At 48.3% G+C, this 26,438-nt stretch overlaps 9 protein-coding genes across 9 annotated transcripts; 6 read left to right on the top strand and 3 right to left on the bottom strand.

Moving 5' to 3' along the window:
- Positions 1-582: 582 nt before the first annotated feature.
- Positions 583-2,376, bottom strand: mrh4 (ATP-dependent RNA helicase MRH4; the record flags this gene model as incomplete). The annotated part of the gene is made up of 1 exon (XM_057168724.1): positions 583-2,376. One exon carries the CDS (start codon positions 2,374-2,376, stop codon positions 583-585), a length of 1,794 nt encoding a protein of 597 aa, XP_057017430.1.
- An 825-nt stretch (positions 2,377-3,201) lies between these two features.
- Positions 3,202-7,513, top strand: bud4 (uncharacterized protein; the record flags this gene model as incomplete). Its single annotated transcript, XM_057168723.1, has 4 exons — positions 3,202-3,291; positions 3,350-6,095; positions 6,149-6,843; positions 6,902-7,513. 4 exons carry the CDS (start codon positions 3,202-3,204, stop codon positions 7,511-7,513), a joined length of 4,143 nt encoding a protein of 1,380 aa, XP_057017429.1.
- Positions 7,514-8,390: 877 nt separating this feature from the next.
- On the top strand, positions 8,391-9,358 carry N7466_009333 (uncharacterized protein; the record flags this gene model as incomplete). The annotated part of the gene is made up of 2 exons (XM_057168722.1): positions 8,391-8,755; positions 8,839-9,358. 2 exons carry the CDS (start codon positions 8,391-8,393, stop codon positions 9,356-9,358), a joined length of 885 nt encoding a protein of 294 aa, XP_057017428.1.
- A 244-nt stretch (positions 9,359-9,602) lies between these two features.
- N7466_009332 (uncharacterized protein) lies at positions 9,603-11,525 on the bottom strand (the record flags this gene model as incomplete). Its single annotated transcript, XM_057168721.1, has 1 exon — positions 9,603-11,525. The coding sequence occupies one exon, from the start codon at positions 11,523-11,525 to the stop codon at positions 9,603-9,605; it is 1,923 nt and encodes a 640-aa protein (XP_057017427.1).
- A 2,201-nt stretch (positions 11,526-13,726) lies between these two features.
- On the top strand, positions 13,727-15,114 carry N7466_009331 (glycoside hydrolase family 28 protein; the record flags this gene model as incomplete). The annotated part of the gene is made up of 5 exons (XM_057168720.1): positions 13,727-13,978; positions 14,041-14,460; positions 14,528-14,657; positions 14,721-14,805; positions 14,862-15,114. 5 exons carry the CDS (start codon positions 13,727-13,729, stop codon positions 15,112-15,114), a joined length of 1,140 nt encoding a protein of 379 aa, XP_057017426.1.
- Positions 15,115-15,780: 666 nt separating this feature from the next.
- N7466_009330 (NAD(P)-binding protein) lies at positions 15,781-16,555 on the top strand (the record flags this gene model as incomplete). The annotated part of the gene is made up of 2 exons (XM_057168719.1): positions 15,781-16,075; positions 16,158-16,555. 2 exons carry the CDS (start codon positions 15,781-15,783, stop codon positions 16,553-16,555), a joined length of 693 nt encoding a protein of 230 aa, XP_057017425.1.
- Positions 16,556-17,092: 537 nt separating this feature from the next.
- N7466_009329 (SGNH/GDSL hydrolase family protein) lies at positions 17,093-18,928 on the bottom strand (the record flags this gene model as incomplete). Its single annotated transcript, XM_057168718.1, has 10 exons — positions 17,093-17,392; positions 17,454-17,690; positions 17,745-17,804; positions 17,870-17,963; positions 18,020-18,107; positions 18,244-18,365; positions 18,428-18,480; positions 18,555-18,591; positions 18,669-18,675; positions 18,733-18,928. The coding sequence occupies 10 exons, from the start codon at positions 18,926-18,928 to the stop codon at positions 17,093-17,095; spliced, it is 1,194 nt and encodes a 397-aa protein (XP_057017424.1).
- A 3,208-nt stretch (positions 18,929-22,136) lies between these two features.
- Positions 22,137-23,700, top strand: N7466_009328 (acyltransferase family protein; the record flags this gene model as incomplete). Its single annotated transcript, XM_057168717.1, has 3 exons — positions 22,137-22,250; positions 22,313-22,940; positions 22,997-23,700. 3 exons carry the CDS (start codon positions 22,137-22,139, stop codon positions 23,698-23,700), a joined length of 1,446 nt encoding a protein of 481 aa, XP_057017423.1.
- A 1,667-nt stretch (positions 23,701-25,367) lies between these two features.
- On the top strand, positions 25,368-26,432 carry N7466_009327 (glycoside hydrolase family 75 protein; the record flags this gene model as incomplete). Its single annotated transcript, XM_057168716.1, has 3 exons — positions 25,368-25,634; positions 25,697-26,153; positions 26,206-26,432. The coding sequence occupies 3 exons, from the start codon at positions 25,368-25,370 to the stop codon at positions 26,430-26,432; spliced, it is 951 nt and encodes a 316-aa protein (XP_057017422.1).
- Between the last annotated feature and the right edge of the window lie 6 nt (positions 26,433-26,438).

Genomic DNA, 26,438 nt, shown 5'->3' with positions numbered 1-26,438 from the left:
CAATTAAAAACACTTGAATGGTTATTTGCCAAGCTGGAAGGTTCAAATCGATGCATGCTTGTCGCGGTGAGTTGGTTCAAAGTTTTTCAATGTTCCCGGGGAAGGGGTTGGTTGCAAACATTTGAAATATATTTGACCGAAACAACAAGTACGATGTAACTTGAAGTGCTCAACTACTGCCCCCTACATGTGCATTCGATTGTTTACTACTCAAGTGCTCAAGTGCTTTGAGTATACACATCAGTACTATTTAGTCCTAGTACCTTTGACATACATAAGGTCCCAGGTGCCGCCATTGTACACATGACCTAAGGTTACAATTTTGGAAGGTTCAAACAAATGTTTTGAGTTGACCAATCAATTCAATGTTGATGTTAAATCCAGATTGAAATCCACAGTTACCAGTTGACATTCCTGCCTCCCGGGCTGCATGTGGCCTTTAATCTCGGCGTGATGAATTGATGTGCACAGATGCTGCACCTAGACATATCAATCATGTGTATCGGGTATTTTCATTTACTAAAGTACACACAACGCCATATATGGTACATATTTATACAAGGTGATCAAAATATACTACATCTAGATCAGGGCCTGTCCACGGAACATACCCTCACGGACTTCACGAACAACGTCCTTGCGGTCTTTCTTGCCAACCAGGACAACACCACGACCACGCTTTCCCATGCGACCGAGACGGCCTAGACGATGGATGAAATCGATCGTAGTATGAGGCACGTGGTAGAGCACCACTGTTTTCACGGCCAATGTATCAATACCTCGAGAGGCAATATCTGTCGTAACGAGGACCCTTGTATTGGGGAGACGACGGGTCATTTCAGATCTCCGGTCGGAAAGTTCCAAGGGGATTTCTTTCTCCATGCGGTGTTGCTTCTTCGCCATCAGAATGTCTTCTGAGGATGGGGGCTGATCAACTTCGGTAAATTCTGCCAAGATTTCTTGTTGCTTGCGGGAGCTGGAGTCGCGAGATAAGGAAGTCGCATCAATACCCTTGGTCTGAAGGAACTGTGCAACCTCATCCGCCTCCTCTCGCTCGTTGACAAAAACAATAATCTTCTTGACCTTGGGCCCCATGTATTTGGAAAGGACAGGACCGTGTGTCTCGCCATCGGCTCCATCACCTGCTTTGCCAATTGACCAAATGACATCGGCGCAGGCAAGAGTCCGGTTTCCACGGTAGGGTTCCTTGTCGATATCTACAACACCCAGCTGAACACGGCGAGGGATGGCGTGGAGGTTCGGGGTTGTCAGGCGCTTAACATCGGGGTAGCGTTTGCGAATTTGAGTATCGAGACTCTTGGGGATAGTGGCGGAACAGAAGATCAGTTTTTTGAGTGACATGGCTGCCTTATCCACTACTTCCATGGTAGTGGGAATGAAAGAACGATCCATCAAAGAATCAGCTTCGTCAAGGACGAGGTGACTGACACGACTGAGCACGTAGGGATTGGTCTTTGCGATAGAGGCGAGGAGGTGAGGGGTGGAAACAAGAATGTCAATGCCATCAGGGTGGAAAAGGGTGTTCTTGATCCGGCGGGGGGTGAGGTTCGAGGAGATAATACCCGATCGGTACTTGACAGCATGCGCGAGCGCCTTAACTTTCTCTCCAACTTGAGCTACCAATTCTGACGTGGGGACAAGAATAATAGCCCTGGGACGACCCTCGTTGGTCATAGGGGCCACTTCGGGCTCCAGGTCGTATGTCCGAGTCCTTAATCTTTCCTCTCGTTCCTTCGCTTTTTGCTCCTCCTGGAGTTTTTCTTCCTGTTTATCCAGTGCTTCCGCGCGCTTGATTGCGTCGACCACCGGAAGCAGATAGGCCAAGGTCTTTCCGGATCCTGTTTCAGCCGCTAATAGAAACTGGTCGTATTGAAAGTCATCATCGGCATCCTTCGAAGCAGTCTTCTTATTCGGTTTCTGACTCAGGAGCTGTGGGATGGCGAGTCGTTGAATCGGTGTTGGGACGATCTCCGCGAGACCGGGTAGAGCTTGAGTGAAGATCGATTGCCGAACCGCAGGAAGGAGAGGCATATGGTCGAAGCTGGTAACGTTGGCAATTTTCGATTTGATAGCGGTTCGACGCCCGTAGGTTACGGGAGATAGAGTTGTTTGCATCTTCAACGCCTTGTATAAAGGACTCTCGGGCTTCTGGGATTTAGGGTCATCGCCGCGGCCGGAACGTCTGAGGGCAGCTTGAGATCGGGATCGTGGTGTGTCCGGGATACGGGCCTCAGTTTGGTTCATGCTCGCAAAGGGCCCAGCAGTGGAGTTACGTGGCTTCTTGAGAGTGTGCTTTGCAACATCAGGCGACAGTGCCATGCGAGAGGCCTTGCGGCGCAAACGCGCAGTGGCCATGGTTCGCGTGGCTTGCCATGTCGAGAGAACCGCTGGTGAAGGAAAAGAGGTCGGCTTAGATTGACACAGGAAGCATATTGATGAACGAATGGGCAGAGGCATTCTGCCTGAAGAAAGCAGATAAGATGAACGGCAACAAAGAATAAGAGGATGAGGGTTTCGTCAGTAAAGTTCCAGACCAAGAAAAATCGCGGGTTCACTCAATTCAGGATTAATTCAACGCCATGCCTATCCGGGACTAGTGTAGATCACTGAACCTGATATTCGAGGCTCAAGGGTCATGTGATCCTTATCGTGGATGAGTCATCTATCCGTCGCGTATCAAACCGGAAAAGCGTCTCTCCACCTGAAACGCGTTGCCATGGATACTCCCGGAAGACTGTCAACAAGCGCAACTTGCTTTGGGGTAACAATCCACTTTCTGATCCATGGAATAGATATCGAGATCCGACCCCCTCCTCTTATCCTCCTCCACTCGTTATTCATTCGCTTTTGAACTTTGTTTTCATTGAGTTCTTGGTTTGGAGAGTCGAGAGGCATTGTGCTGGTGACGAACCTGCATTCCTGAGACGATCGTCACGACTTTTTACGCTTTCACGGCGTATGTACCTGGACTCTCTGGAGCAAACATTTTCCACGCGACTTTTCATATCCATTGACTAAAGGTATGTCTTGTCGTCGTCTGAAACCACTTTCCCTACCGTCAACGACTAGTCTCGAACTTTCACGTGGTGAACTTCAGCTGACACACCAACAGTCACCGCCTGTGTTGGTTATTTGTTTACGCGATAATCACCTACCTGATTTCGCACACCAAATCCGATAATGGCTGGTGGACTCGCTCAACGGCCACTGTCTGAAGTGAGCCCGATGGCACAAAGGCGAAATTCACCTAGTTCGAACCAGGCTTCTAAGGTATGAGGATATTGTCGCCGAAGCCCAGATGCCTCATCATACTGACTATTATTAACAGACACCGGGTGGTGAGCAGACCGCATACGATATCTCACCTTTAAACAATGGAACCTCCCCACACCTCTTTTGGAAGGGCCGTGAATCACCATCGCCGTTCTCTAAGGGCGCTGAGAACCGGGCGCCTTATGACCCAGAGTCTGTCTTCATACCCGCTAGGCGTCCATCCCTCGAGGACTTGAAGCGTGTGTCGCGAGTGAAGAATCACAACATGTTTAGGGAGGGTGGCCAAGAATATGATCCCGCGCGGGTTTCTGTGCCCCACAGGCCTTTGGCCGTCGATCGGTCTCCTAACCGAGAGAGCCAAATGAACCTCGCCAAGTCGCAGTTCACAGACGAAGACGTTGAGGAAATAACGCGACCACACTCCCCAAGCAAGGAGCAGCCATCGCCGAGCAAATCTTCACTTTCCAAGGCCACTCGATACGGTAAGGGCTTCGACCCACAAAGCGATATCTGGTCCGAGTATGATAGTGCTGGCCACCGACATGCTAAGAGTGTGACCTTCGATGCTGCACCGCCCCAAGTAAACGAATATGAAATGCGAACACCGGATCCATCATCATTGGCTTCCGAGTCCCGCGAAAACAGTTATGATTCGGAGGACTACGAAGATGCTGGATTTGAACACGAGTCATCTGTGGAGCGCGATGACAGCTTTGACGCATCCCTCGAGGATACTGAAAAGACACCGGTCGTTCTACCAGACGAATGGCGATTCATGAGTCCCGGCGTCAATGACGAAGGAGATTCCTTCGCAGATACAGTCGACGATGAAGTTGTTGAGGACCGACCACTTTCACGCGGAGGTGAATCTTCCCACCACTCTCGTGTCGAGTCATTAGATTCAAATGGGGAGCGACGTCCCCTGCCACCTCTGCCCCCACTGCCATCAGTATCCCGTGCATCTGGTTCACGTCCCTCTTCAGCAAGCAAGACGTTGGATGCTTTTGAGTTTGGCAGCGGTAGTCAACGGGGACTTCCAGCTCCACTTGCTCCGGCTTCCTGCAAAAAGGCGGACATTGACGGGGATATGTCACTGGAGGATAGGCTCTCCCTTATGATGATGCAAGATCAGAAAAAGCCGGATGGAAATGGCGAAGAAGAGGAAACAGGCGAACGAGCTGTTAGCCCGATGCCAAAGGAGGATGACCTGAACTCTGCCGATGAAAACGATGATGCTGAGGAACCAGCTGCGAATGATATTTTCTCACCACCTCGTATATCTCGGGACTCAATCCTAAGGGACATTCGCAAGGGCGACAGCTATGAGGAGGACGACTATTTCGACGAAGACTCTCACATCCCGTCCAGCCCCGATGAATATGGCAATTACGACCCTGATGTCCCTATCCCGTCATTGGAAATAGACGATGATGACGATGCTTCGAGTGTGATTATCAAAGAAGAGGCCCATGACGATGATCTTTACGCTATCCCAGACTATTACCAGAACTCATCAGATCACAGCCTCTCCTCTCGAGATCACCGTGCGAAGTACGACGAAGATAGCAACTACTCCTTGAAGTCAGCCGCTGAAGCTGCTGGAAATATGCATAGCAACGGATCAGGCCAGTCTACCCCGCTTGCAGGTGCGGCGAGCCCTCTTGCTCCCGAATGTAACGAGGTAGAAGAAGATGCAAGCCTCGAATCCGAGGCCGACCACCATCTGGATCTGGCCTCTATTCGCCAGTCGCTTGGTCGCCCGGTGACTCCTGAGATGAAGGAGGAGCCGATTTCGGAACCATCTACACCAGACTCGGTGATCCGTCATCCGGTTGAGGATGAGGGAGAAGAAGCATTTGATGACGATGAACAGGAGGAGTTTGAAGAAGACCACGACGTCGAAAGCTCCTCGGATGAGTCCGTTCCCGAGCCAGTCGCTACAATTCGCGCCCCCGGTGCTGGATTGAAGACCCGCCCATCACTGACTCCAGCAGACATGGATTCCATGGCAGCCACTCGTCGCAAGATTAGTGGTCAACATATACCCCCTGTCCCTCAGATCCCACCATTAATGAAGCAGGCCTCCAACGATTCCCAGGAACCAGAAAAAGAAGCTTCCAAGGTCGATGCCGCCCCACAATTAGCTTTGCCATCCAATCTGAGCCAGCGTCAATCAAGCTTGATGAAGTTGGATATTCCATTCAGCATCCAGGAAGAAAGCCTTGGCTTCGGCCTTAACAAGGAGTTTGACCGTGTGATTGAATCTCAAAAGGTGGCGTTCGACCTCGCTCTTTCCGTTCTTGATTCTTCCCCCGTCCACTTCCAGGAGACCCAAACCCGAGGATTTCCCAACTGCATGCCTTACAAATCACCGACTAACACATTTTTACCAAAACAGAGAGGATACCTCATGCGTCAGAACACCAAGGTTGTTATTGCCAGCAACCGAAGCGAGGAGGAGCCAGCCATCCCTGATGATTCGACGACGCAAGACCCCCGTGGTACTCGATCAGCCGGTTCATCCCCACGCAAGGCAAGCCAACAGACTTGGACAACCGAACCTTGGAATGGACAACCGAGAAAGCCTAGTGTGAAAATGGCAGGTGGAGCGCCGAAGAAGAAGCCTCTGGGAGGACCAGTTCCTCCACTTCCTGGGCGCCAGAGCAATGTGCATGAAGCTCCCCCCACCATTGATGAAAACGAGCCGCTTGGCCAAGAGGCGTACGAGGATGGTGAAGAGCGTGGTCGCATTTTCGTCAAAGTGGTGGGAATCAAGTACATGGATCTACCTCTCCCGCGTGGTATGTTACTCCCTACATTTTGCTGCTGGTACTCAATCACTAACAATTGATAGGTGAACGATCTTACTTTTCTCTCACCCTTGACAATGGTCTCCACTGTGTGACTACCTCATGGCTTGAGCTTGGGAAATCAGCACCAATCGGCCAAGAATTCGAGCTTATTGTGCAAAATGATTTGGAGTTTCAGTTGACACTCCAAATGAAGGTAGACGAGAATAAGCTTTACCCTCAGGAAGCGGCAAGCTCTCCACGCCAAAAGGCTTCCACCCTTAGCCGTGTGTTTGCATCACCTCGTCGTCGCAAAGAGCTGGATCTGCAGCAACAGATGCAATCACAACAGACAAAAACCAAGGACGTGAACGCCCCGGTATGGGAGCGCCTGCGCAATGTTGTTGCGCGTGATGGAAGCTTTGCACGTTCATACGTTGCTCTCAGTGATCACGAAAAACACGCATATGGCCGTCCTTACACCGTTGACGTTCCTTGTTTCAACGAGTGGGCTGTGGACGAACAACCCAGCAGCGTGAAGAGTAAGAAGAGCGCCACCAGTATTACTGCTCAGCGTCGTCCTCCCTACAAGATTGGTAAATTGGAGTTGCAGCTGCTGTTTGTCCCGAAGCCTAAGGGTGGAAACGATGATGATATGCCCAAGAGCATGAATGCCTGTATTCGTGAGATGCGTGACGCCGAGAGTGTTGCTTCCCGTAGTTGGGAAGGTTATCTTTCCCAACAGGGTGGAGATTGCCCAGTAAGTTGACTTCTTTTCAATACAGTTCTATCTTGACGCATACTAACGGATAAAACAGTTCTGGCGCCGTCGTTTCTTCAAGCTCCAAGGATCGAAGTTAACCGCTTATCACGAGACAACCCGCCAACCCCGTGCGACGATCAATCTGGCTAAGGCTGCTAAACTCATCGATGATCGTCCATCCCTCATGCAAAAGGAGCCCACTGGTAAGACCGGTGGCCGACGGAAATCAGCATTTGCTGAGGAGGAAGATGGTTACATGTTTGTCGAAGAAGGATTCCGGATTCGCTTTGGCAATGGCGAAGTCATTGATTTCTACGCGGACAGCCCGAGTGCCAAGGAGGGATGGCTCCGCGTAATGTCCGAGGCCGTAGGCAAAGGATCTACCTCCAACGGTCCAATCAAGGCCTGGGCTGATCTTGTGCTCAAGCGGGAAAAGAGCATGAAGTCTCGCCGCCAAACTGCCGACCGATTCCCTCCCAGCAGCATTCCTACCCCTACCTCCACTGCTACGCACAGAGCCAGTGCAATTATGGGGCCCCCTTCTTCAGCGGGATCGCCGGCGCCGGCGCCCCAACCCACTCGTCCCAGACACAAGCATACTTATTCCCAACCCGAGATGCCTAGTGCTGAAGCTCGCCGACAGAAGACTCGATCCCTCATGTTCTAAGCTTGCCTTAGAATCACCACCATGCATAAAAGCCCCTATTCTCTTCTTCTGTCTATGATGTCCAGTTGTCACAATAGGTTGTTTACTATTCCCCCCTTTTGGATTCCATTCCATACCTCATCTCCACATGTGTGTGAGACTCACTTCAATTTTTTTTATTTTCTCTTTCATTTTCGCGTTTCGTCCTTCATTCATGATGCCGGTGTACGATGGGTTTCTTTTTTGTTTTTTCTCATTTCTATTTTTTGATTATTTCACCGAGGCTTTGTGCGAGCAAGCGCAATACGACAACGCTATGACGCATCACTGCAGGACACCTCCTGATGGTTTCCTCCGAGATCCTGCTGTACGTTAATGAGGCATACACCTGGTTTTTCCTTCATGAGTCGATAGTTTTATCTACGAATTTGCTTTTAATTATGTTATTCATGATTTTGTTCCCATCTGTAGCGCAAATCACACGAGCAATCATTCCCAACTTTCTTTTGTACTCGAGTTGATACCGCTTGCCATATTATTTTCATCTTTCTCCAGCCTACTACTTTCTACCTCCAACGCTGAGATCTCAACCAACAAAGTGCTTATAAATTACGCACATTATTAATCCACGTAGCACCACCCCGACGACACACATGACCCATTGCCCATTGCACATGTCATCTGCATATTCTTCGCGTTGCGACAAAATTGAATTTATCAGCATTTCTCCATGTAAGACGATAATTGCGTGCTGGCCTGACAAATATGACCCTCAACCCCGCAAAACTAGGCAGTATATAAAATCTTTTTTATGAGGTCCTAGAGGATGTAGATCTCAAGTGCTCTCATACTCAATTTACTGCCCGCAACAAGTCAACAGTCTCACCAACGATTAAACATGGCATCCGCAGCTGTCCAAATTCTCCCAAGCCACGGGTCCGCTCTCCTAGCAGACAAGCCCCAAGTCCCTCCTTCGATATCTGAGAAGCCACACCACGTTCAAACGACGCTGAACTTCCTCAAAGAAAATGAAGATGGCTCTCCTCTCGCTCCGAGCTATGTTAACCAGCCTGAAACATACATAAGAGAGGCAGTCGTGCTCCCTGCCACCATTCATGATGTCAGCGGCCATGAGCAAGACTATTCACTCGACGGCCAAGGATTCCAATTTTACTACCACAAAAGCCAAGAAACAGATTTTCTGGACGACGAACAGATAAAGCGCACCTACTACCCGGAAACAGAGCAGCTGCTCAAAGATGCGTACGTTCCAATCTGATTATGCATCTCCACCTCCCACCATACATGTATTACCCTCACTAACCGTCTTCGCATCTGACATATAGTACCGGAGCCTCCCGAATCTTCATCTTCGACCACACAATCCGCCGAGGAACCGGCGGTCAATCCCGTGGCCCAGTCCAGCGTGTACACATCGATCAATCCTATGAAGCTTCAAAAAACCGTGTCACTTACCATCTACCAGAAGATGCTCCCGAGCTTCTGAAAGGTCGATACCAGATCATCAATGTCTGGCGTCCGATCAAAACAATTCTCAAGGATCCCCTTGCTGTAGCAAATGCTCACAGCGTGCCGGACAGCGATCTGGTTCCCCTGAAGCTCATTTACCCCAATCGCGAGGGTGAAACGTATTCCGTCAAGCCTGATGCAAATATCAAGTGGTACTACCGTTATGCGCAAACGCCGGATTTGGTGACGTTAATCAAATGCTTCGATTCTAAGACGGATGGGAGGGCGAGGAGGGTGCCCCATACTGCGTTTGTGAATCCGGACACGGAGCATGAGGCCGGGAGGGAGAGTATTGAAGTTCGAGCTCTGGTTTTCCATCCTGATGATCGGGATTAGTGTACTGCTACTACTAGAAGTGTTGGCGGTTGTGGTCCTATTGATAACGCTAAGGATTTACTTGCACATGCTATTATGTCTTACTTAAGCAACATCGAATTTTGCGCGTGGTAGGATTATCCGATTAGAGACGCAAAGAAGATGGAATGTGAATTTAAATTAATTGAAAATTGGGATTGACAACATCGTTAAAACAATTTACTCGCTTCGTCATAAGTTTCACAAGACAAGAAACTCAGAATATCTATTTGCCAGCGAGGCTCTTCACAGCCGCAGCAATATCATCTGGACCAAGTCCCTGAGCATAGATCTGCTCAAACAGTCCACCACTACCTTCCCTGACGGCACCGATGGCCTTGAACTTGGGAGTCAGATTGCGTTCCAGAAGATGAGTTCCCAAGCGCGAGCCAAGGCCGGTCTTCTGAGCAATAGACTCAACAACAAGAACGAAGGGAGTAGATCCATAGTGCTGGATGGCATCCTCATCAACAGCATTGAGAGTAGGCTTGTTGATCAAACCAACGTCAAGGCCGGATTGGCGCAGACGCTCAACGGCATCAAGGGATCGGTAGAGCATGTCACCGTACGAAACAATGTATCCCGCAGTTCCCGTGCGAATTGTCTCCTCCTTACCGGGAAGGAACTTGTATCCCGGACCGTAGAGCTTCTCATCAGTTCCTTCCTTGAGGATATAAGGGACTTTTGAGCGGGTGGAGAAGATGAAACGCATGCCGGGGTTCCAGAAGACTTCGTTCACCACGGCTGTCATTTGGTCACCGTCGGCAGGGAAATACAGCGAGGTGGTCGCCGCATCCATCAAGCCGTTATCGGCGAAGAAGTGGTTCAAACCGAAGTGGCATGTGTTATCGGCCATCTCATCGACACCACTGTGCGAGAAGTGAGAGAGAACGGTGCAGTTGTTCAGGCGGGCCATGGTGATTTCTGAAATGCACATTTCCAGGAAGGCAGAGAAGGTAGAGAAGACTCCTTGACGCTCGCCCTTGCTACCGAACCCGAAGCCAGCAGCAGCGGAGAAGTTGCCACGCTCCATCACTCCGGAGGGAACGAAGACTTCTGGGTGCTTGGACTGAATGGCCTTCAATCCAGTGGATCCCGCAAGATCAGAGTCAATAACCATAACACGGCGCTCGGCTTCCTCCTTGCTCAGATGATCGAGGATTCCATTGACGGCCTCACCGAAGATAGAGCGATTGGCGCCCTTATCCTTGGTAGAGCCCTGGTACTGGTGTGGGTTGGAACGACCCTTGATATCATCGTAGAAAGCAAGCTGCTCCTTGCTGTAACCGCGCTTGGTCAAGTACTTGCGGGCGATATCGACAGTAATGACATCGTGGGCATGAGTTTCACCCTCAATGCCCTCGATTCCAGCAGCCATTGTTCGGTCTACAACCACAGCGGCAGGGCCCTTGCGAGTAATGACCTCGCACATGGCACCGTACAATGAATCCACCTCCTCACCCTTAGCCCGCACAACATGCAGGCCATGACCAGCGAGGGTGCTAGCGACATCGTATCCCTTCAGGTACTGCGATGGGTGTCCAGCAATGGTCACGTCGTTATTATCAACAAACAACTTGACATTCAAGTTCCTTGCGACCGCAATGCGAGCCGCCTCGGCATCATTTCCTTCTTGCTGGGATCCGTCGGAGCCCAACATAAGGACATTCTTATCTTTGTTGGCCATTGCAATACCATTAACCATGCCCCACATGTGGCCGAGACGACCGGAACTGAACTTCACGCCGGGTGTCAGACCGAGTTCGGGGTGACCGGGGAGCTTGGAGTTGGCGTCACGGTAGTTGAGAAGATGGTCGGGCTCGATCTTGCCGTCTAAGGCTGCGAGAAGGTATTGTGTGGCGACACGGTGACCGGCCTCGTCGAATAGAGCGTCGACGAATCCATTGGGGTTGGCATTGATGAAGGCGAGTAGAATGCAGACTTCGGGTGCTGTGTCGAAGGGTCCTCCTGTGTGGCCGGAGACGCCGCGGGCGGCACCCGTCGCGGTGAAAGCAATGATTGCATCTCTGAAGATGTTGATGTTATGCAAGAGATCTTGCTTTTGTTCAGCGGTGAGACTTGTGTTCTTAGGATCGAGCTTCAACTGTTTGAATTGCTTCAAGTCGACGGGCAATGTTTGACCGGGCATTTTGAAGGTACTAATTGAAATGGAAGTATTCTAAACGAAGAGTTTGAAGATTGAGAAAAAGAAAACAGAGATTTATTGTAAGCTTTGAAAGTGTTAAGAGTAAGACGGAAGACAGGAATCCGGATGCAGTTTTGGCTCAAGGAAGAGGGGCATGATATTGACGTCATTGAGCTACACTTCATGTCAGCTTTCTCTGCCTTTAAAGTGGAGAAGCATTGAATGTGTCTTGTATGTGCAAATCAGAGATTTTTGCATTGAATCTTCTTTCATGTTCTTATTTCATTATGACATAGCAAGATTGAGTTCATGTATGATTTGTGCTTGTACATTGACCCTTTGAAGCCCCACTCGTTGCACGAATCCTGTTTCATCGCCCAATTACCTAGAACAGGGTCTCAACTTGGCAATGACCTGAATCAACTCAAACATTCATTCCAATCTCGAATGAGTGTACAAATTCAGCCACAGATGGAGGCTCGTCTGGACATGGATTGACTTCAAGTTAGTGTGGTGAGTGGGGGCATGAGGCTACAACCTTGACAAGTGGGGGCAAGGATTAACCCGTCGATGTGCAAACCTTGAAATGTTGGAATATTCGAATGTTCTACTATAATTGCTGCAATTTCAAAGCCCTTGATTTTTAGATAAACCTGGAGGCCAGTGCCCCTAACTAAGCCTGTCTGCGACAACATAGAAACGCCTCGGGCACAACCAGTTGACAGGCTAATTATAGAGGCTGTTGAAATAGGTGGGCCTGGGTCCACTGGTGTTTGATATATGTACACATGTGCATGATATGCACTTCGTGAAGTGAACATTGAAAGGAAAAGCTTTCCAAGATTACAGTTCTATCGTTTTCATCTTCTCCGAGGATTGTTCTAATATTCCAAGATTGTTCTCGGGTATTCGGACGGATCCCCGTTATCCCTCGGCCACATCGGAGATAAAAACGCGATGCTTATTCCCTTGTTCTACTAGTTACCCCCCCGGTCCGGCAGTGACTCCGGCTCTAAGCATTGGGTGGACGCGTGGCGCTCATATGGGCGGTAAATTATGGAGAGAATGACGCGGTGGGTTAATTAATGTCAGCCAAAAACGCCCAAGTCGGTTGCTATAATAATAACTACGGATCGCCCAGAATATCTACCCCACAAGCTTCAAATATTGGAAGAACATACACAAGTTAGTACTTTCAGTCCATGTCAGGGTCTTCATAAGTAAAATTCATAAATGATTTATATCTTCTAAGCTTGTGACATCTTAGAGATCAACTCAAGTGCTGTTCTTAGGATCAATCTGTTCCCGGTAGCTGGCAAAAAAAACCAGTTGATACACCCGATGAATTCGAGTGAAGTGGATGTTCCAGGATCTCCCCCTTTAAAAGTGGCATTATTTGAAAACATTCGAATGGAGCAGATATTCAATTTGATACAAGCTTAATATTTCCGGTGGCACCCCTTAAAACCCCCCCGCATGAACCCAGCCCCGCTTCAAGTTCAAGTCCCGTGTTCTCCCCCTTGATCGAAGCTCTCCTACTCTCCATCAATCATCTTCTGCAAACCATCCCACTGAACGGATAAACCTGCCTTTCCGACCGGGAATAAAGGAGTGGTGGCAAAAAGAAAGCCCGTCCAGAGTCAGAGTTCAGAATCGAACAGGACACGTAAATCGCGGTACGGCCCGTGCTTCTAACAGGCTTGAAACAACAAGCCTTGACTGGTCGGAAGTGACTTACGGATCCAGTTCTGCTCCGGATTTGATGGCGTTTAGTGGCGTTCCTTAGCCCAACGCGAATTGAAACCATGAAGGTTTCACGTCGCGGAGGATATTATTCCTATTCGTTGCTTCCCCTGGATTTCCTGAAGAAATCCCCCATCATGCCCCGTTTTGGCCTACATTCAAGAATCCAGAATGGGACATCTGATCCTCAATGATCTCTGACATTTTGACCACCAATCGCAACTTCACGTCTTGTCAGTATGGTGCCGGGATTGGAGGATAATCGATTGCTTAGCGTGCGTTGTTGTTCAGGGCGCTCGGACATCACACTTCTTCATCAATTCGTCTGGTGCAGAACAATGGGGGTCATGTTGACTATAAAACGGGGTGAATCCTCGGCCAACATATAGGAGATAGAGAAAGAGACAGAGAGTCAAAGGAGCAGTCAATCGTCATCGAAACAACCTTTTTCTCAACTCATCATGTCCAAGTTCATTGCCCCCCTCGTGGTGGCCGCTTTGGCTGCTTGTGTGGTGGCTTCACCTGTTGCTGAGCCTGCCATCACTGCTGCGCCAAACCTGGCCAAGAGAGCTACCAGCTGTACATTCTCAGGTTCCAGTGGAGCTGCCAGCGCTAGTGCTTCTCAGAAGTCCTGCTCCACCATTATCCTGTCGGCTGTCGCTGTGCCTTCTGGAACCACCCTTGATCTCAGTGATCTGGAAGATGATACCACTGTAAGTAGCAGAACTGGCATGTATTCTCCCTGTTTGGTCTCTTTACTCACTTCCATCAACAGGTCATCTTTGAAGGCGAGACCACCTGGGGCTACGAAGAGTGGGATGGTCCCTTGCTCCAGATCTCCGGCACTGGCATTACTATTAAGGGTGCTTCTGGTGCTTACCTCAATGGTGATGGCTCCCGCTGGTGGGACGGTGAAGGAAGCAATGGTGGTGTGACCAAGCCCAAGTTCTTCTACGCCCACGATCTTACCGACTCCACCATCACGGACCTGTATATCGAAAATACCCCCGTGCAGGCTGTCAGCATTGATGGATGTGATGGATTGACCATCACTGATATGACTATCAACAACGAGGCCGGTGCCAGCCTCGGAGCTAACACCGACGGATTCGATATTGGTGACAGTACCAGTGTCGTTATTACCGGTGCAGAGGTGTACAACCAGGATGATTGTGTCGCTATCAACTCTGGAACGGTAAGTGGAAGATGGCCATAGTTATCTCTCTATCACGAAATAAATTCAGGAACTGACTTGGTTGCAGGATATCACATTCGAGAACGGTGTCTGCTCCGGTGGACACGGTTTGTCAATTGGCAGTGTTGGCGGCCGTAGCGACAACACTGTCAACACTGTGACCTTCTACAACAATGAAGTCAAGTCATCCGTCAACGGTAAGGAACTCCATAAAACGCACTCCGATTATACGCGAGTTACTAACAAATAATGCGAAATAGGTATCCGCATCAAGGCCACCGAGGGAGACACTGGCACCATTACCGGTGTTACTTACAGCGAGATCACACTTTCGGATATTTCCAAGTAAGTGAACAAAGAATCCATACATTGTCTGCGGCTAAACTAATGGCGAATCATAGGTACGGTATCCTGATCGAGCAAAACTACGATGGCGGTGATCTCAAGGGAACTGCCACCAGCGGTGTCCCCATCACAGACCTTGTTATTGAGAACATCTCCGGTGTTGATGCCGTTGCATCGGGCGGTTACGACGTCGTCATTGTTTGTGGAAGCGATGCATGCTCTGACTGGACTTGGACTGATGTTGATGTCACTGGTGGAACCACTTACAGTGGCTGCACCAATGTCCCCAGTGGAATTAGCTGCAGCTAAGCTGATGGCTGACATGAACCAGGAGAGTTGAGTCTCCACCTGGGACAGCGGCCTGTAAATACTTTTTTTCTTATCGTGTTTTTACTTCTCTTCTTCAGTTCCTCATCATTGAACAAAGTTGCACAATTTTTCAGATTCAATCGTTTTATTTTTTGAAAGTAGCATTTCTGCCATCTTAAAGCCCATTGAACGCTTTATTGGCGATTTATCAATCGATTAGGGAAACAATCTACATGCGGATGCGATCGGGATTCGGGATCGACGATCAACGCTACTGCCAAACACCGAAGTGGACCGAGCGATCAACAGTCAATGGCTGTCAAGCGGCCGTTTGACAGCTCTTTCCATTTACTCAATCCCTCGTCAAACCCAGTGACTCTTTTCAACTTCACCCTGATTGAAGAATGGAAAATAAATGCACAAGCCCGACCCAAACTCGCATTTATTTACCAAACAAATATAATAAATTTTTGAGCCTCTGCAGAATCAAAGCTTCGGCCCCCACGCAGTCTTGCGCAGGATCGAAGAGAACCACGCGTCTTTGATCCTTCGAAGAATTATTTCAATTTGGTTAAGCTGCAGGCTTTATAAACGACCAACAATTTCCCTATATTCCCTTCGCATTGCTATCAACACCTCGTTGAACATTCACTCCCGCTGCCAGATATGCCCAATCCACTTTTTGGGCTTCTAACGCCAAACCATCAAATTTCCATTCCCACACCATTGGCACTAGGACTTGGAGCTCTAGGTTTCGTCAGCCTCTGTTCTCGAATCAATTCATATCTATCTAGGAAAGCCCTCAACCATGGCCCATCAACGCGGACCTGGGACTCGAAACTGGAGATCGTCGTTGTGACAGGTGGTTCTAGCGGAATCGGAGCCGCAATTGTCGAGCTCTTATCAGACATGGGTGTCAAAACCATCATCTTGGATATCAACGAGCCACAGGAGAAGCTGAGTATGAAAGCCAAATATTGCATACCTATCCTCGTATGAATCATGATTCAGCCACAGTCTTGGTCAATTAAAAACACCACCAGAACAAAACACAATTTTCTATCAAGTCGACCTTTCCAAACCATCGCAAACCTCCTCAGTCGCAGCAAAGCTCCGTGCAGAACACGGTGACCCTACAGTTCTGATCAACAACGCAGGAACCGAATTCAACAAGCCCATCCTAGAGCTCTCAGAGTCCCAGCTTCGAGGAACATTCGGCGTGAACATCCTCGCACACTTTTTCTTGGTCCAGGAATTCCTTCCGGCCATGGTATCCCAGAACCACGGCCACGTGGTGAGCGTAGCCAGTCTAGGCTCTTTTACGACCAGCGCCATCAACGTGGACTATGCGTGCACGAAATCGGCTGCGCTGGCGTTTTATGAGGGGCTAGGTCAGGAGCTGAGGCATGTGTATAGGGCACCTGGGGTGCGCAATTCGTGAGTCACTCGGTCTATTGAGTAGTTGATGGATTTGACGACTCTTGCGCTAATCCTTTTTCTTGGTAGGATTGTTCATCCCGGTTGGGTTCGAACTCCTATGATACAGAGGATGGTCGACAGCGGTGTGCGCGAAGGACAAATTATTGAGCCGAGGGATGTCGCTGAGGCGATTGTTAAGCAGATACTGTCCGGTGTTGGAGCGCAATTATTCGTTCCATCGAGCCATTGGATTTTGCCACTTGTGAGGGCTTTGCCTTGTTGGATGCAAGAGGGAATAAGGAATCAACTTTCTTTGAAGAGAATAGCTGCGCTTCGGTGAGAATTCTGAGGTCTACTATTCACATGCAACCCTTGGAATGTATCTATACATAGCAGGAAGGCTTCCCTTCGAAGAAAGCTTGGAAGTGACACGCTTGAGGTTTGAATTTAAAGAAAACCCCCTTGGGTTAAAGCATTATATTGCCGATGGAATATGTATATGTGCCGAAATTTCTTGTGTTAAATATAGTACAATATGCTATGGTTTGTGTGATAGCACTCAGTATTCCTGTTGGTCGTTCCAATAAAGCGTGCCGTGCTGAACCTCTCCCAACGGCTCGAGGTTCCACCTCATCACTAATCGGGCCCACTGGAGCAAGTGGCTTGCCAGCTTAATATGGCCGACATCTGTCGGGTGGTTCTTCGGGTTGATATCATTGTGCTGAAGAATACCAGAGGTATCAAAGTAGTAGACGAATCCTCGATCCTTGAAGTGCTGGTGAACCTCCCTGGCCTCTTGTTCGTAGACCATGTTCGGAATGTAGGAGAAACCCTTCTTTTCCCAGACACCCCATTGAGACTGTGGAGGTTAGTCAGGACAGATTCAAATTTAAGGAGTGCATGTAGCATGATAAACTTACCATGATGAGAACCACTGCATGGGGCCATGTGTGGTGAATATCCTCAATCAGGTTCACATAGGCGTGGTAGAAATCACGGGGAGGGATTTCGTTCGGGTAGCGATGGTCGTTTCCGCCTAGTTGGATGATGACGAGATCGGCGGGTTGCTCTGCAGAGTTGTCGAAGATCTCTGGTTCATCGGGGTAGAAGGCGCGAGATCGACTACCGGGGTCTGATGCGCGGTGCCAGTACCAGGTCTATTGGGGTAGGTCAGTTACTGGTATTGAGCTGGAGAGGACAAGAAGAATTACCATTCCGTGGGCCTCGCCGTTGTAACATTGGTTGTCAACGAGACAGACACCCGCGTATGACTATAGTATGCGGTTAGCAAAAGAAAGAAAGGTGAGGGCCAATTTTCCAGGTTCAATAAACTTACAGTGAGAGTGTATTCAACATTTCCCAGGCCAGCTGCGAAGAGGTAACCCCAGGACGAGAGAGTTTCATAGGAACCAAACTGCCCCGAAGCAATTCTATAGCGAATGAATTAGTGGATGCGTTGAATTCAATCAAGGAGTAGAACACTCACGATCCACCGATGACTTCCACCTTCTTGGCGTGTCTTGATGGGATGGTGAGTTCGGCCGCGCTAGCAGTAGATACTCCGGCAATCTGAACTGTAGGACAGGTCAGCGAAAGAAGCAATTGATGGAATGATGTTACTTATCCAATGCCCCAGTTCGTCACTAAAAATGTCAAGGTCAGCAATTGCACAAAAGTTTCAACAAAGGCCTTTCTATATCTAATACATACCTCTCATCTCAAACTCCTTGGGCACATCAATCAAATCTTCGGCCAAATCTGTCCATGGCCCAATAAATTGATAAGTGGCATCAGCAGTCACATTAGAAAACTGCCAGTCAAGGGATCCAAGTCTATATGAAATTATTAGCAATGAGGCTAGAAGGGCGGTTCAGGCCAAGACCATATTATGTACCTGTATGCAACCAGCACGCCATCGCTTGTGGAAGGCCCAAAGCTAATAGCAAGCTAAAAAAAAGAAAGTGATAATGTAAGAATCTTAGATGATTAAAATCGAAGTTTGAAATCATGCCAAGACGTACCTTATTTCCCGAGAATTGAAGCTTAATTCCAGGGGCTCTAGTGAATTGGAAGTGAAGTTAGAGAGAGTTGCAGTCAAGGGGCGTTGGTTACGAGAGAATCAGGGAGAAACGAACGACCACCCTATACCAATGAGTTAGAAGCGATCAGATAGAAATAAAAGAAGTTCATTATACATACATGAAATATGTTTACTATCCCATCGGCCTTTGTAGGCAATTTCCGGGGAGTCAGGCGCATAGTTGTGCCAGGAGTCATCCAGAGCAATCTGAGGAACTTGTCCGGGGTACGGATCTTCCTTCACTTGGCCATTTTGCAAGATCGTGGCCGAAGCCAACGACCCCAACAAAGCCCACGCCAGAAATGCAATTCTCATGATCAAGAGCCCCGTTGATACGATGAAGGGGGGGGGGGGGAAACGAGATCAAAGAAAGGCACGAGGGTCAGATCTCCATTCGTGAATGTTGGTGTTGGTTTAATGTGGTCAAGAGCAATAATGATGGCGTGATGGGATCCACAATGCGCGACTGCAATTCCCTATTCTCATTTCTCACTCGCTCCTGAGTGAAATTCACTTTTCCCACTTTCCTCTATGACACTTATCTCATTTCAGGGGAAAAGTCCGAGAAAACCGAGAAATGGAAAAAAAAAACGAACGATACACCTGCCCGTTCCCGGTTTACGTTACATGTCTATTCCCGAGCCAAGAACTACAGCTGGACCAACGAAAGTGGCGCGCTGCATTTGTACGAATCACTTTATGGAAAATGGATCCTGCCAAGGGGATAGTGGATAATTATCAGGGGCCGCAGGCCACGAGCGCCTTCATCCGCCGCTGGGCATTCGGAACTTCGGTTAGAGATGAAGCATGATTCGTTGGGAGGTCACGTTCGGACAAGGGCTTGGTATTCCTCATTTTTATCCGTTATCATTTCTCGTAAAAAAAGGGGTGGAGATTTGGAGGTCGAAGAACCCTTGGCGTCCCCAGAAATGACAGGAAATGACAGGAAAAGACAAGATGGAGAAGACTAGAACCTTGGATTCACACAAGTGGGGGAGACACCGTACTCCATACTCAACTTGGCGACAGGCAACAGGAAAATCAAGCACAACTCAGGACGCACGATTTCCCTGCAAACTTGCATATTAAATCCAACGCATGTCCACTCGGCCTGCAGCGTTTCAAACGACGATCTTTGTCAATGTTTTCTATCCAATCTTTCCGCCCAAGTTACACAGTTGGACCCTTGGAGCGGGTCCCCACTTGGACGTATCGGAGGCGAGAACGAAGGGGCAGAGGGGGAATCCTCCCCTGCGAGCCTCAGTGAGGAACTAGTACCCGAAACTTTACTGGTCAGAAAATCGATCCTGCAAACTGCACTCTCGTAGGGCTCAGCTGCATGTTTTGACAAGGTCTTGGGTCTCATGTTTCAAATATTTTGATTGTCTTCCCCGCAATGGAGTTCATTGTCAGATTTCCTGTCAATCTAACCGAAAATTGAGCGAAACGAAGTATAGTTTCCCTTTTTTGGTTTGGTCTCCCAATCATTCTGTCGTTTGCGTATCGCGGACCTCTTTTTGTCTCAAAGTTCTCGTTCAGGGGGCTGACATTTTCTTTTTTTTTAATTTTTTTTTTCTTATTTTCATTTCACATTTTCTCCAAGCCCAGCACATTATTGGAGATGCCAAGCACTATCCTTGACTAACGTGGGTCTTTTCCGACCGGTCTAATTGTCTTGGACTCTTGGCGTACATACGGATTTCTGTCTTGTCAGAGATATAATGCTCATCTCAAACTGTTACTTGACGGAGTCCGCGATTCAGCCTTGTAGATCAGTTCACAATCACGTTCAAGAAAACGAATAACTTGAATGATTGAAAAAAACAAAACCAAAGTCAAAGTCAAAAATGCCTTTGGTTTACACGAAACACCTCCAAACCTCCAAAATAGCATTCTACCCTGCATTCCCCGGAAATGAAATGAGCTGCAAAGCTGATTTGCCGAGCGCAAAGATACCCTTTCAAATACCGGTAAATTACACAATCTGGCATTCAATACCGGTAAACCCTGATACATCTCTGATAGGGTTCAGGGCCCATCGATTTGCCTCTCTACTATCGCCGATCCATTTTGACCTAATCCCAAGGTAAATGGCGTCATTTCACCACCACTTCATGCCATTGCCGTATCGTAAATTTGACATATTTGACATTTGTGGTCCTTATGTGAGACATAATCCGCTGAGTCCTCTACGAAAACGTTTTTTTTTTTCGTTTAGGTAGCCTTGTCGGGGAAATGGTTATAAAGAAGCTGAAGTTTCTTGAAATAGATCATAGGGCAGAGATTCCAGAATTTCCCCAAAAAAAGCCAAGACCCTGAGGACCCTGTTTTTTTTTTTTCTTTAGGGGCTTTTTATCATTTGGTAGAATCAATCAATGACCACCACACCCCACGTTTATCGATACGGGCTTGCCGTTTTCAAAACACGGGACTCCGAGGCGCCTGTCTTTTTGTCTTTTTGACGGCTCCTGTATTTTATTATACCACTTGAACTATTTTAGTCCTAATTTCAGTATTGGCGGTTACGATCAGCAAAATGAAATCTCGCGTCATTTGCGATGGCTTTTGCACATAGCTGGAGGCGAGGTCAAGCTTCAGATTGATTGGTACACATCTCTTTTGTTTGCGAGGGACTCGTAAGCTGGGGGCTTGGGTAATGAAGTTTTTTTTTGGTTTAGAATCAAATCCACCGGAGAACTCGGGCTTAATAGCCATTTTCGAGCAATTGAGAGAACTACACTATGGACTATACAAGAACTAACAGGCGTCAGGAGATTGCGGATCAGGACGGATCGCACGGATGTATTCCCGACTGTATGTAGTATTCTGTATTGACACGGGGTATCTTTCTATTAAGGCTTCCAATTAATGATTATAATTCAAAGTTAGACATTTACTATGAATCATCAGTGTCTTCTGCAATTGAACAGGCTCATGGATTATCTCACAGCACATAGAACTTACTACCCGCCGTACTTACCGCATCACCCTGCACTTCTTATGCGCAGTGGGGTTTATAAAAAGTAACATCTGGAAAACCCGCGGCATAAATCTCTTGCATCTCACAAGTGACAATCTAGTTCTGGCAATTGATCTACCCCATCTTGGATTTCAAGACCGAGCCAAGGATTTCATGTGCTGGGTCTCATGCATCCCCACCCACCGGGAACCTCCTATCGCCCGCCCTACTTCTTGTACTCCATAACGTGGAATAATTCAAAACCCCCCAAGCCTCCCCCTTCCCCACTCTACCTTCCTCTTTGCCCAGACTAGTTCTCTTACTCTGTCGTACGAGGCGTATTTTGATCTTGGCGCTTCCCTTTTTGAAGTCATTTGTTGCCCATTTTCCACTCATTTTTTTCTCCTTCACGTCGATTTGCGACCCCCTCAGTCCTTTCCTCACATTCCAACATTCCCTTTGCGCTCTCTTTCTCTTCTGGCTAAGAGGCAGATTGCATCGATGATTTGATCCATTCATACGACTTCATTCTTTAACTTTCAGCGCATTTGAAATACAACAATCATGGATTACGTGCAGCCGAGTCACCTCTATACTCGGATTCTGGAGAACCTCCCGTGGAAGTCTGGTGATCCAAACTCAAAGGGTGATCCCAAAAAGAGTGTGAAATGGATTGATGTAAGTTCTCTTTGGGCTTGAAGTGAGAAATCCTAATCAAAACATGCTAATATCTTCCTCAGGGTTTGAGGGGTATTGCTTCGTTCTTAGTGGTGATGACCCATCTTGCTCGAGCATGGGATTATGATCTATTCTCGCCTCGGGATGATGTGGATCTCCCACCACGCATCCTACAGTGGCCCATTCTGCGAATTCCCTGGCAGGGACGGTTGGGTGTCACCATCTTCGCCTTTCTCACAGGTTACGTCTGCGCCTTGAAGCCCATGAAGCAAGCCCGAAATGGCGACCATCTGGGCTCATTTACGTCTGTTGCCAAGAGTGCCTGGCGTCGTCCTCCCCGTCTTATTTTCCCCGCCACAATTGCCTTGATCATCTCATGGGTCATGGCACAATGTGGTGCTTTTATTGCTGCGAACCGCTCAGATTGCTGGTGGTGTCGTTATGCTGCTCCTGATCTGGAGGATTCGCTGTGGAAAGAGTTCAAGCGACTGTTTGAGAACTTCTTGGGTGTGTGGACAACGGGATACATGGCATATGACGATCACCAGTGGGCCCTCCTACCATTGCTCCAGGCTTCAATGCTTGTCTATGTTATGATTTGCGCTGTTCAGTTTGTTAAATTCCGGTGGCGTATGGGTATTTACCTCGGAATGCTGCTATACTTCCACCAGGATGCGGCTAAGAACACCGGTAAGTTTCGCCGACTATGAACTCATCCTTACGTATGGCTGACATGAACAAAACAGAAACATTCCAAATGCAAGCTATCTACGGCATGGCCCTTGCCGACCTTTCCTATCAGATGACATTCAGAGAATTTATCGAAAAATACAAATGGTTCCGCCGAATCCTATGCACCCTTCTCGCTATCTCCGGTCTCCTTATCTGCTCCTACCCCGGCGAGCACCCCGAATGGGCCACATGGTCCAACTACATGTTCGAGGCAGCCCACTACATCTTCCCCCCGGACGTCAACATCGGAAAGCGCTACTCGGCCATCGGTGTTGACCTCATAATCTTCGCAATCTATATATCCCCCTCCACAAAGGACTTCCTCTCCAACCGTCTCCTTCTCTGGCTCGGCAAACAAAGTTTCGCGGTCTATCTCGTCCACGGCACACTCCTCCGCACAGTGCTATGCTGGATGCTCTACGGTATCACCGGCCAGCCCTGGGATGGTGAACCAGTCGATGGAAATGGCCAGCCTATTCTCGACGAGAACGGTGAACCACTCAACCCACACTGGATTCCCATTCGCGCACCTTGGGTCGTGGCCATCTCGATTCCAGCGTGGATCGCATTGGTCTACTTCTGCGCGTCAATGTGGACATCTTATGTGGACCCGTTCTGTGCTAAGATGACACAGAAGCTTGAAAAGATCATGTTTGAGCAGGATGAAAAGTCTGTGGAGGCCTTGCCTCTCAATACCATGCCAATGAGTACTGTATAATCGGTTTGTTTCAAACCATTTCACGTCTATTATTTTCATATTTACTTTCATATCTCGCTTTCTGTTTTGGCTGCCGGACGACTCTGCATACGGAGCATTTTCTGATGAAACGCAGCGGCCTGGAGTTAGATTTCTTTCCATGTACATACTACATACCACTTTCTTCATACTTTCTTTTTACATACATTTTCATGGGAAATACCAAATACCATCAACTGTCGATCATTCATCTCTTCCGCCTTCCTTTTTAAATCCATCTCGTTTAGACCGGTGACCCGATCGGAGTCCGACCATGGCTTGCGGACCAGGTACCAAGCCCGTATACAAAGTTCCCGCGTGAGTAACCGAGGTTATCCTTTGCCACAAAAGTTTGTTTATCGTATCTATCTTATCATATCTATCATTAAACCAGTATCGAAAGCCTGACGATCAAACGACATTCCCTGACGATGTGCGGTTTGGGTTGCATTGCATTCGAACCTTGGAAGCTCTTCAAACTAGCCTGAAGCGATCAAGTGAAGCAATACACTACATCTGAAACAGAAAAAACAAAGTCAAATGCACACTGCCACAGCACGCCAAATCTCAGGTTCTCTCGTGCTTCAAAGAAACCGTATCAAGCCTGCAAGCCCGAATCCAAACACAGGATACTACTCAATATGCGACAATTCAAGAATCTTACCAAACATACGCTCCCGCGCAAACCCCCTCAATATCACCAAGCGAAGAACTTCCATCCCCCGCCCTAGCGCCTCTAAGGCGACGTCGATCCCATCGAGAGACCTCAATGACCCCGGATCCAGGGCGTTCGGTCGCACAACTCAGTGTCTTTTTTCGTCTGGCTCCTACATCCTCTATACCTATCGAGACCCCATCCGTGAATTTGGTGATTCTGGTCCAAATCGCATGGAGGCGCACCGTGCCGCGCCGAGGCCACGCTATTTGGCATAAGCTTTCGTTCCGATTAAATGCCACATTGCTTAGCCTGCGCCAATCACTTGCTTACGGTTCTTCTGCGAAAGGCAAGTGGGCTTGTTTCCGCTTTGCATAGGGTTACTTTTGGTTTCCCGGGGTTCTGGAGCAAGTCCGCGTGAGCTAATAGCGGGGCCGGATTGGGAGACCGACGGGAAATGCGGGCACTAGGGGCTGTAACAGGGTCCAGGGTTTGGGATCGACATGCACTCGAATCGGCCATCCGTCTTTGGAAGATAATCGTTAATTTGTCTTTGTGTGAGTCAATCGAGGTAGAGTACGAACGTGGCGAATTTCATCCAATGTTTGTCTCTTTTTTCAAAACTTGATTTCATTGACCTTCTAAGTATTTACTTCTGTCACCGTGCTTCCCAATAACGGAATTGCAAAGCATCATGAACTTTCGCAGCATTTGATTTGCTCTCAAGACCCCTGGACACTTGAAAGGCAGCAATCACTCCTTCGGGTTAGCTTTGGCCATCGTGCAGGGTTCTAATTGAACATTCAAATCCTGCGAGCTCTCACCGCATGGTTTGCGATGACTATCCGTACAACCTTTTATAACCATAAAACCAAGGATCCTCAAACTTTCTCCAGATTATAAGAGAACCTTGTTTCCGTCACATGATGAATCAGAGACCGAAATTCTTCAGTCTTTTCTTTAACATCAGACATCACTTTCCAAGATTTGAAAAATGGTACTTGGATACTCATTCCTGTTGGCCCTTTTTATTGCTTTCTCTTTGACCTCCGCCCAGAGTGTTGATGGCTCAAAATATAACAACCCAACCGCTGGCCCTCCTTCCAGCTATTTTGCCGCTGCCACGTCCATCCCCGTCGCTTCGTTGAAAAGTGCTTCTGCTAAAGCTAGTACTGCTGCGAAGGATGCAACGTATCCTATCAACAGTAACAGTGGTGCTGCTAAAGTTTTGATCCACAGTGATTGGACCAAGTTTACAGAGGTAGATTTCCTTGGTAATTATCTAAGCCTTCCAAGAGGGTCATCACTAACTCTGTCATATAGGGCGCTGCCTTTGTTTGGATCGCTGATATGGATGTTGATTGCGATGGGATCGACTACAAGTGCAAGGTAGATACGCCTCATGGCAGACCTCTTCGAGCAAAACTGATCATTCCGCGCAGGGAAACCAAGATGGGCAGTCGGAGACCAACTTTGGTGCTCTTGCCGCTTATGAAGTACCGTGGATCGTGGTACCCGACAAATTCGGGACTACCTACCGCACTGCCCTTCCCGGAAACAACATCGGTGCAGTTATTTGGTGAGAATTCGATTCCAGGAAACAGACAAGCCCAAATATTAACCGAATATAGTAATGGGAAAATGTTCTACGGTATTTACGGCGACTCCGACGGTGATGATCCTCAGGTTATCGGGGAGGCCTCCTGGCTTATGGCTCGGACCTGTTTCCCCAAAGAAAATCTAAATGGAAATTCCGGCCATGATAACGTTGATGTGACCTGTAAGTCTAGCAATATTCGTCATGTATGCGACACGATATTGACCGTCCATAGACATTCTATTCACCGGTAAAGATGCCGTACTTCCGACTAGCGCTCTCAACAAAAACTTCATCACCAACTTCACCACTCTACGCTCTATGGGGGACAGGTATATGGGCGCGCTTGTGAAGAATTTAGGCTTGTCGGGTGGGTCTGGGGCTCCAATTACCAGTGGCGGTTCTCGCACAAAATGTATGCACCTGGCCCAGGCACTGCGCAGGTGCCTCATACTCTACTAAAAAACG

The sequence above is a fragment of the Penicillium verhagenii genome (assembly GCF_028828195.1).
Source record: "Penicillium verhagenii strain IBT 33310 chromosome Unknown utg000009l_segment0_segment0, whole genome shotgun sequence".
Lineage (NCBI taxonomy): Eukaryota > Fungi > Ascomycota > Eurotiomycetes > Eurotiales > Aspergillaceae > Penicillium > Penicillium verhagenii.
Note: the sequence above shows the minus strand (reverse complement) of the source record. Positions and strands in the feature narration are given on the sequence as shown.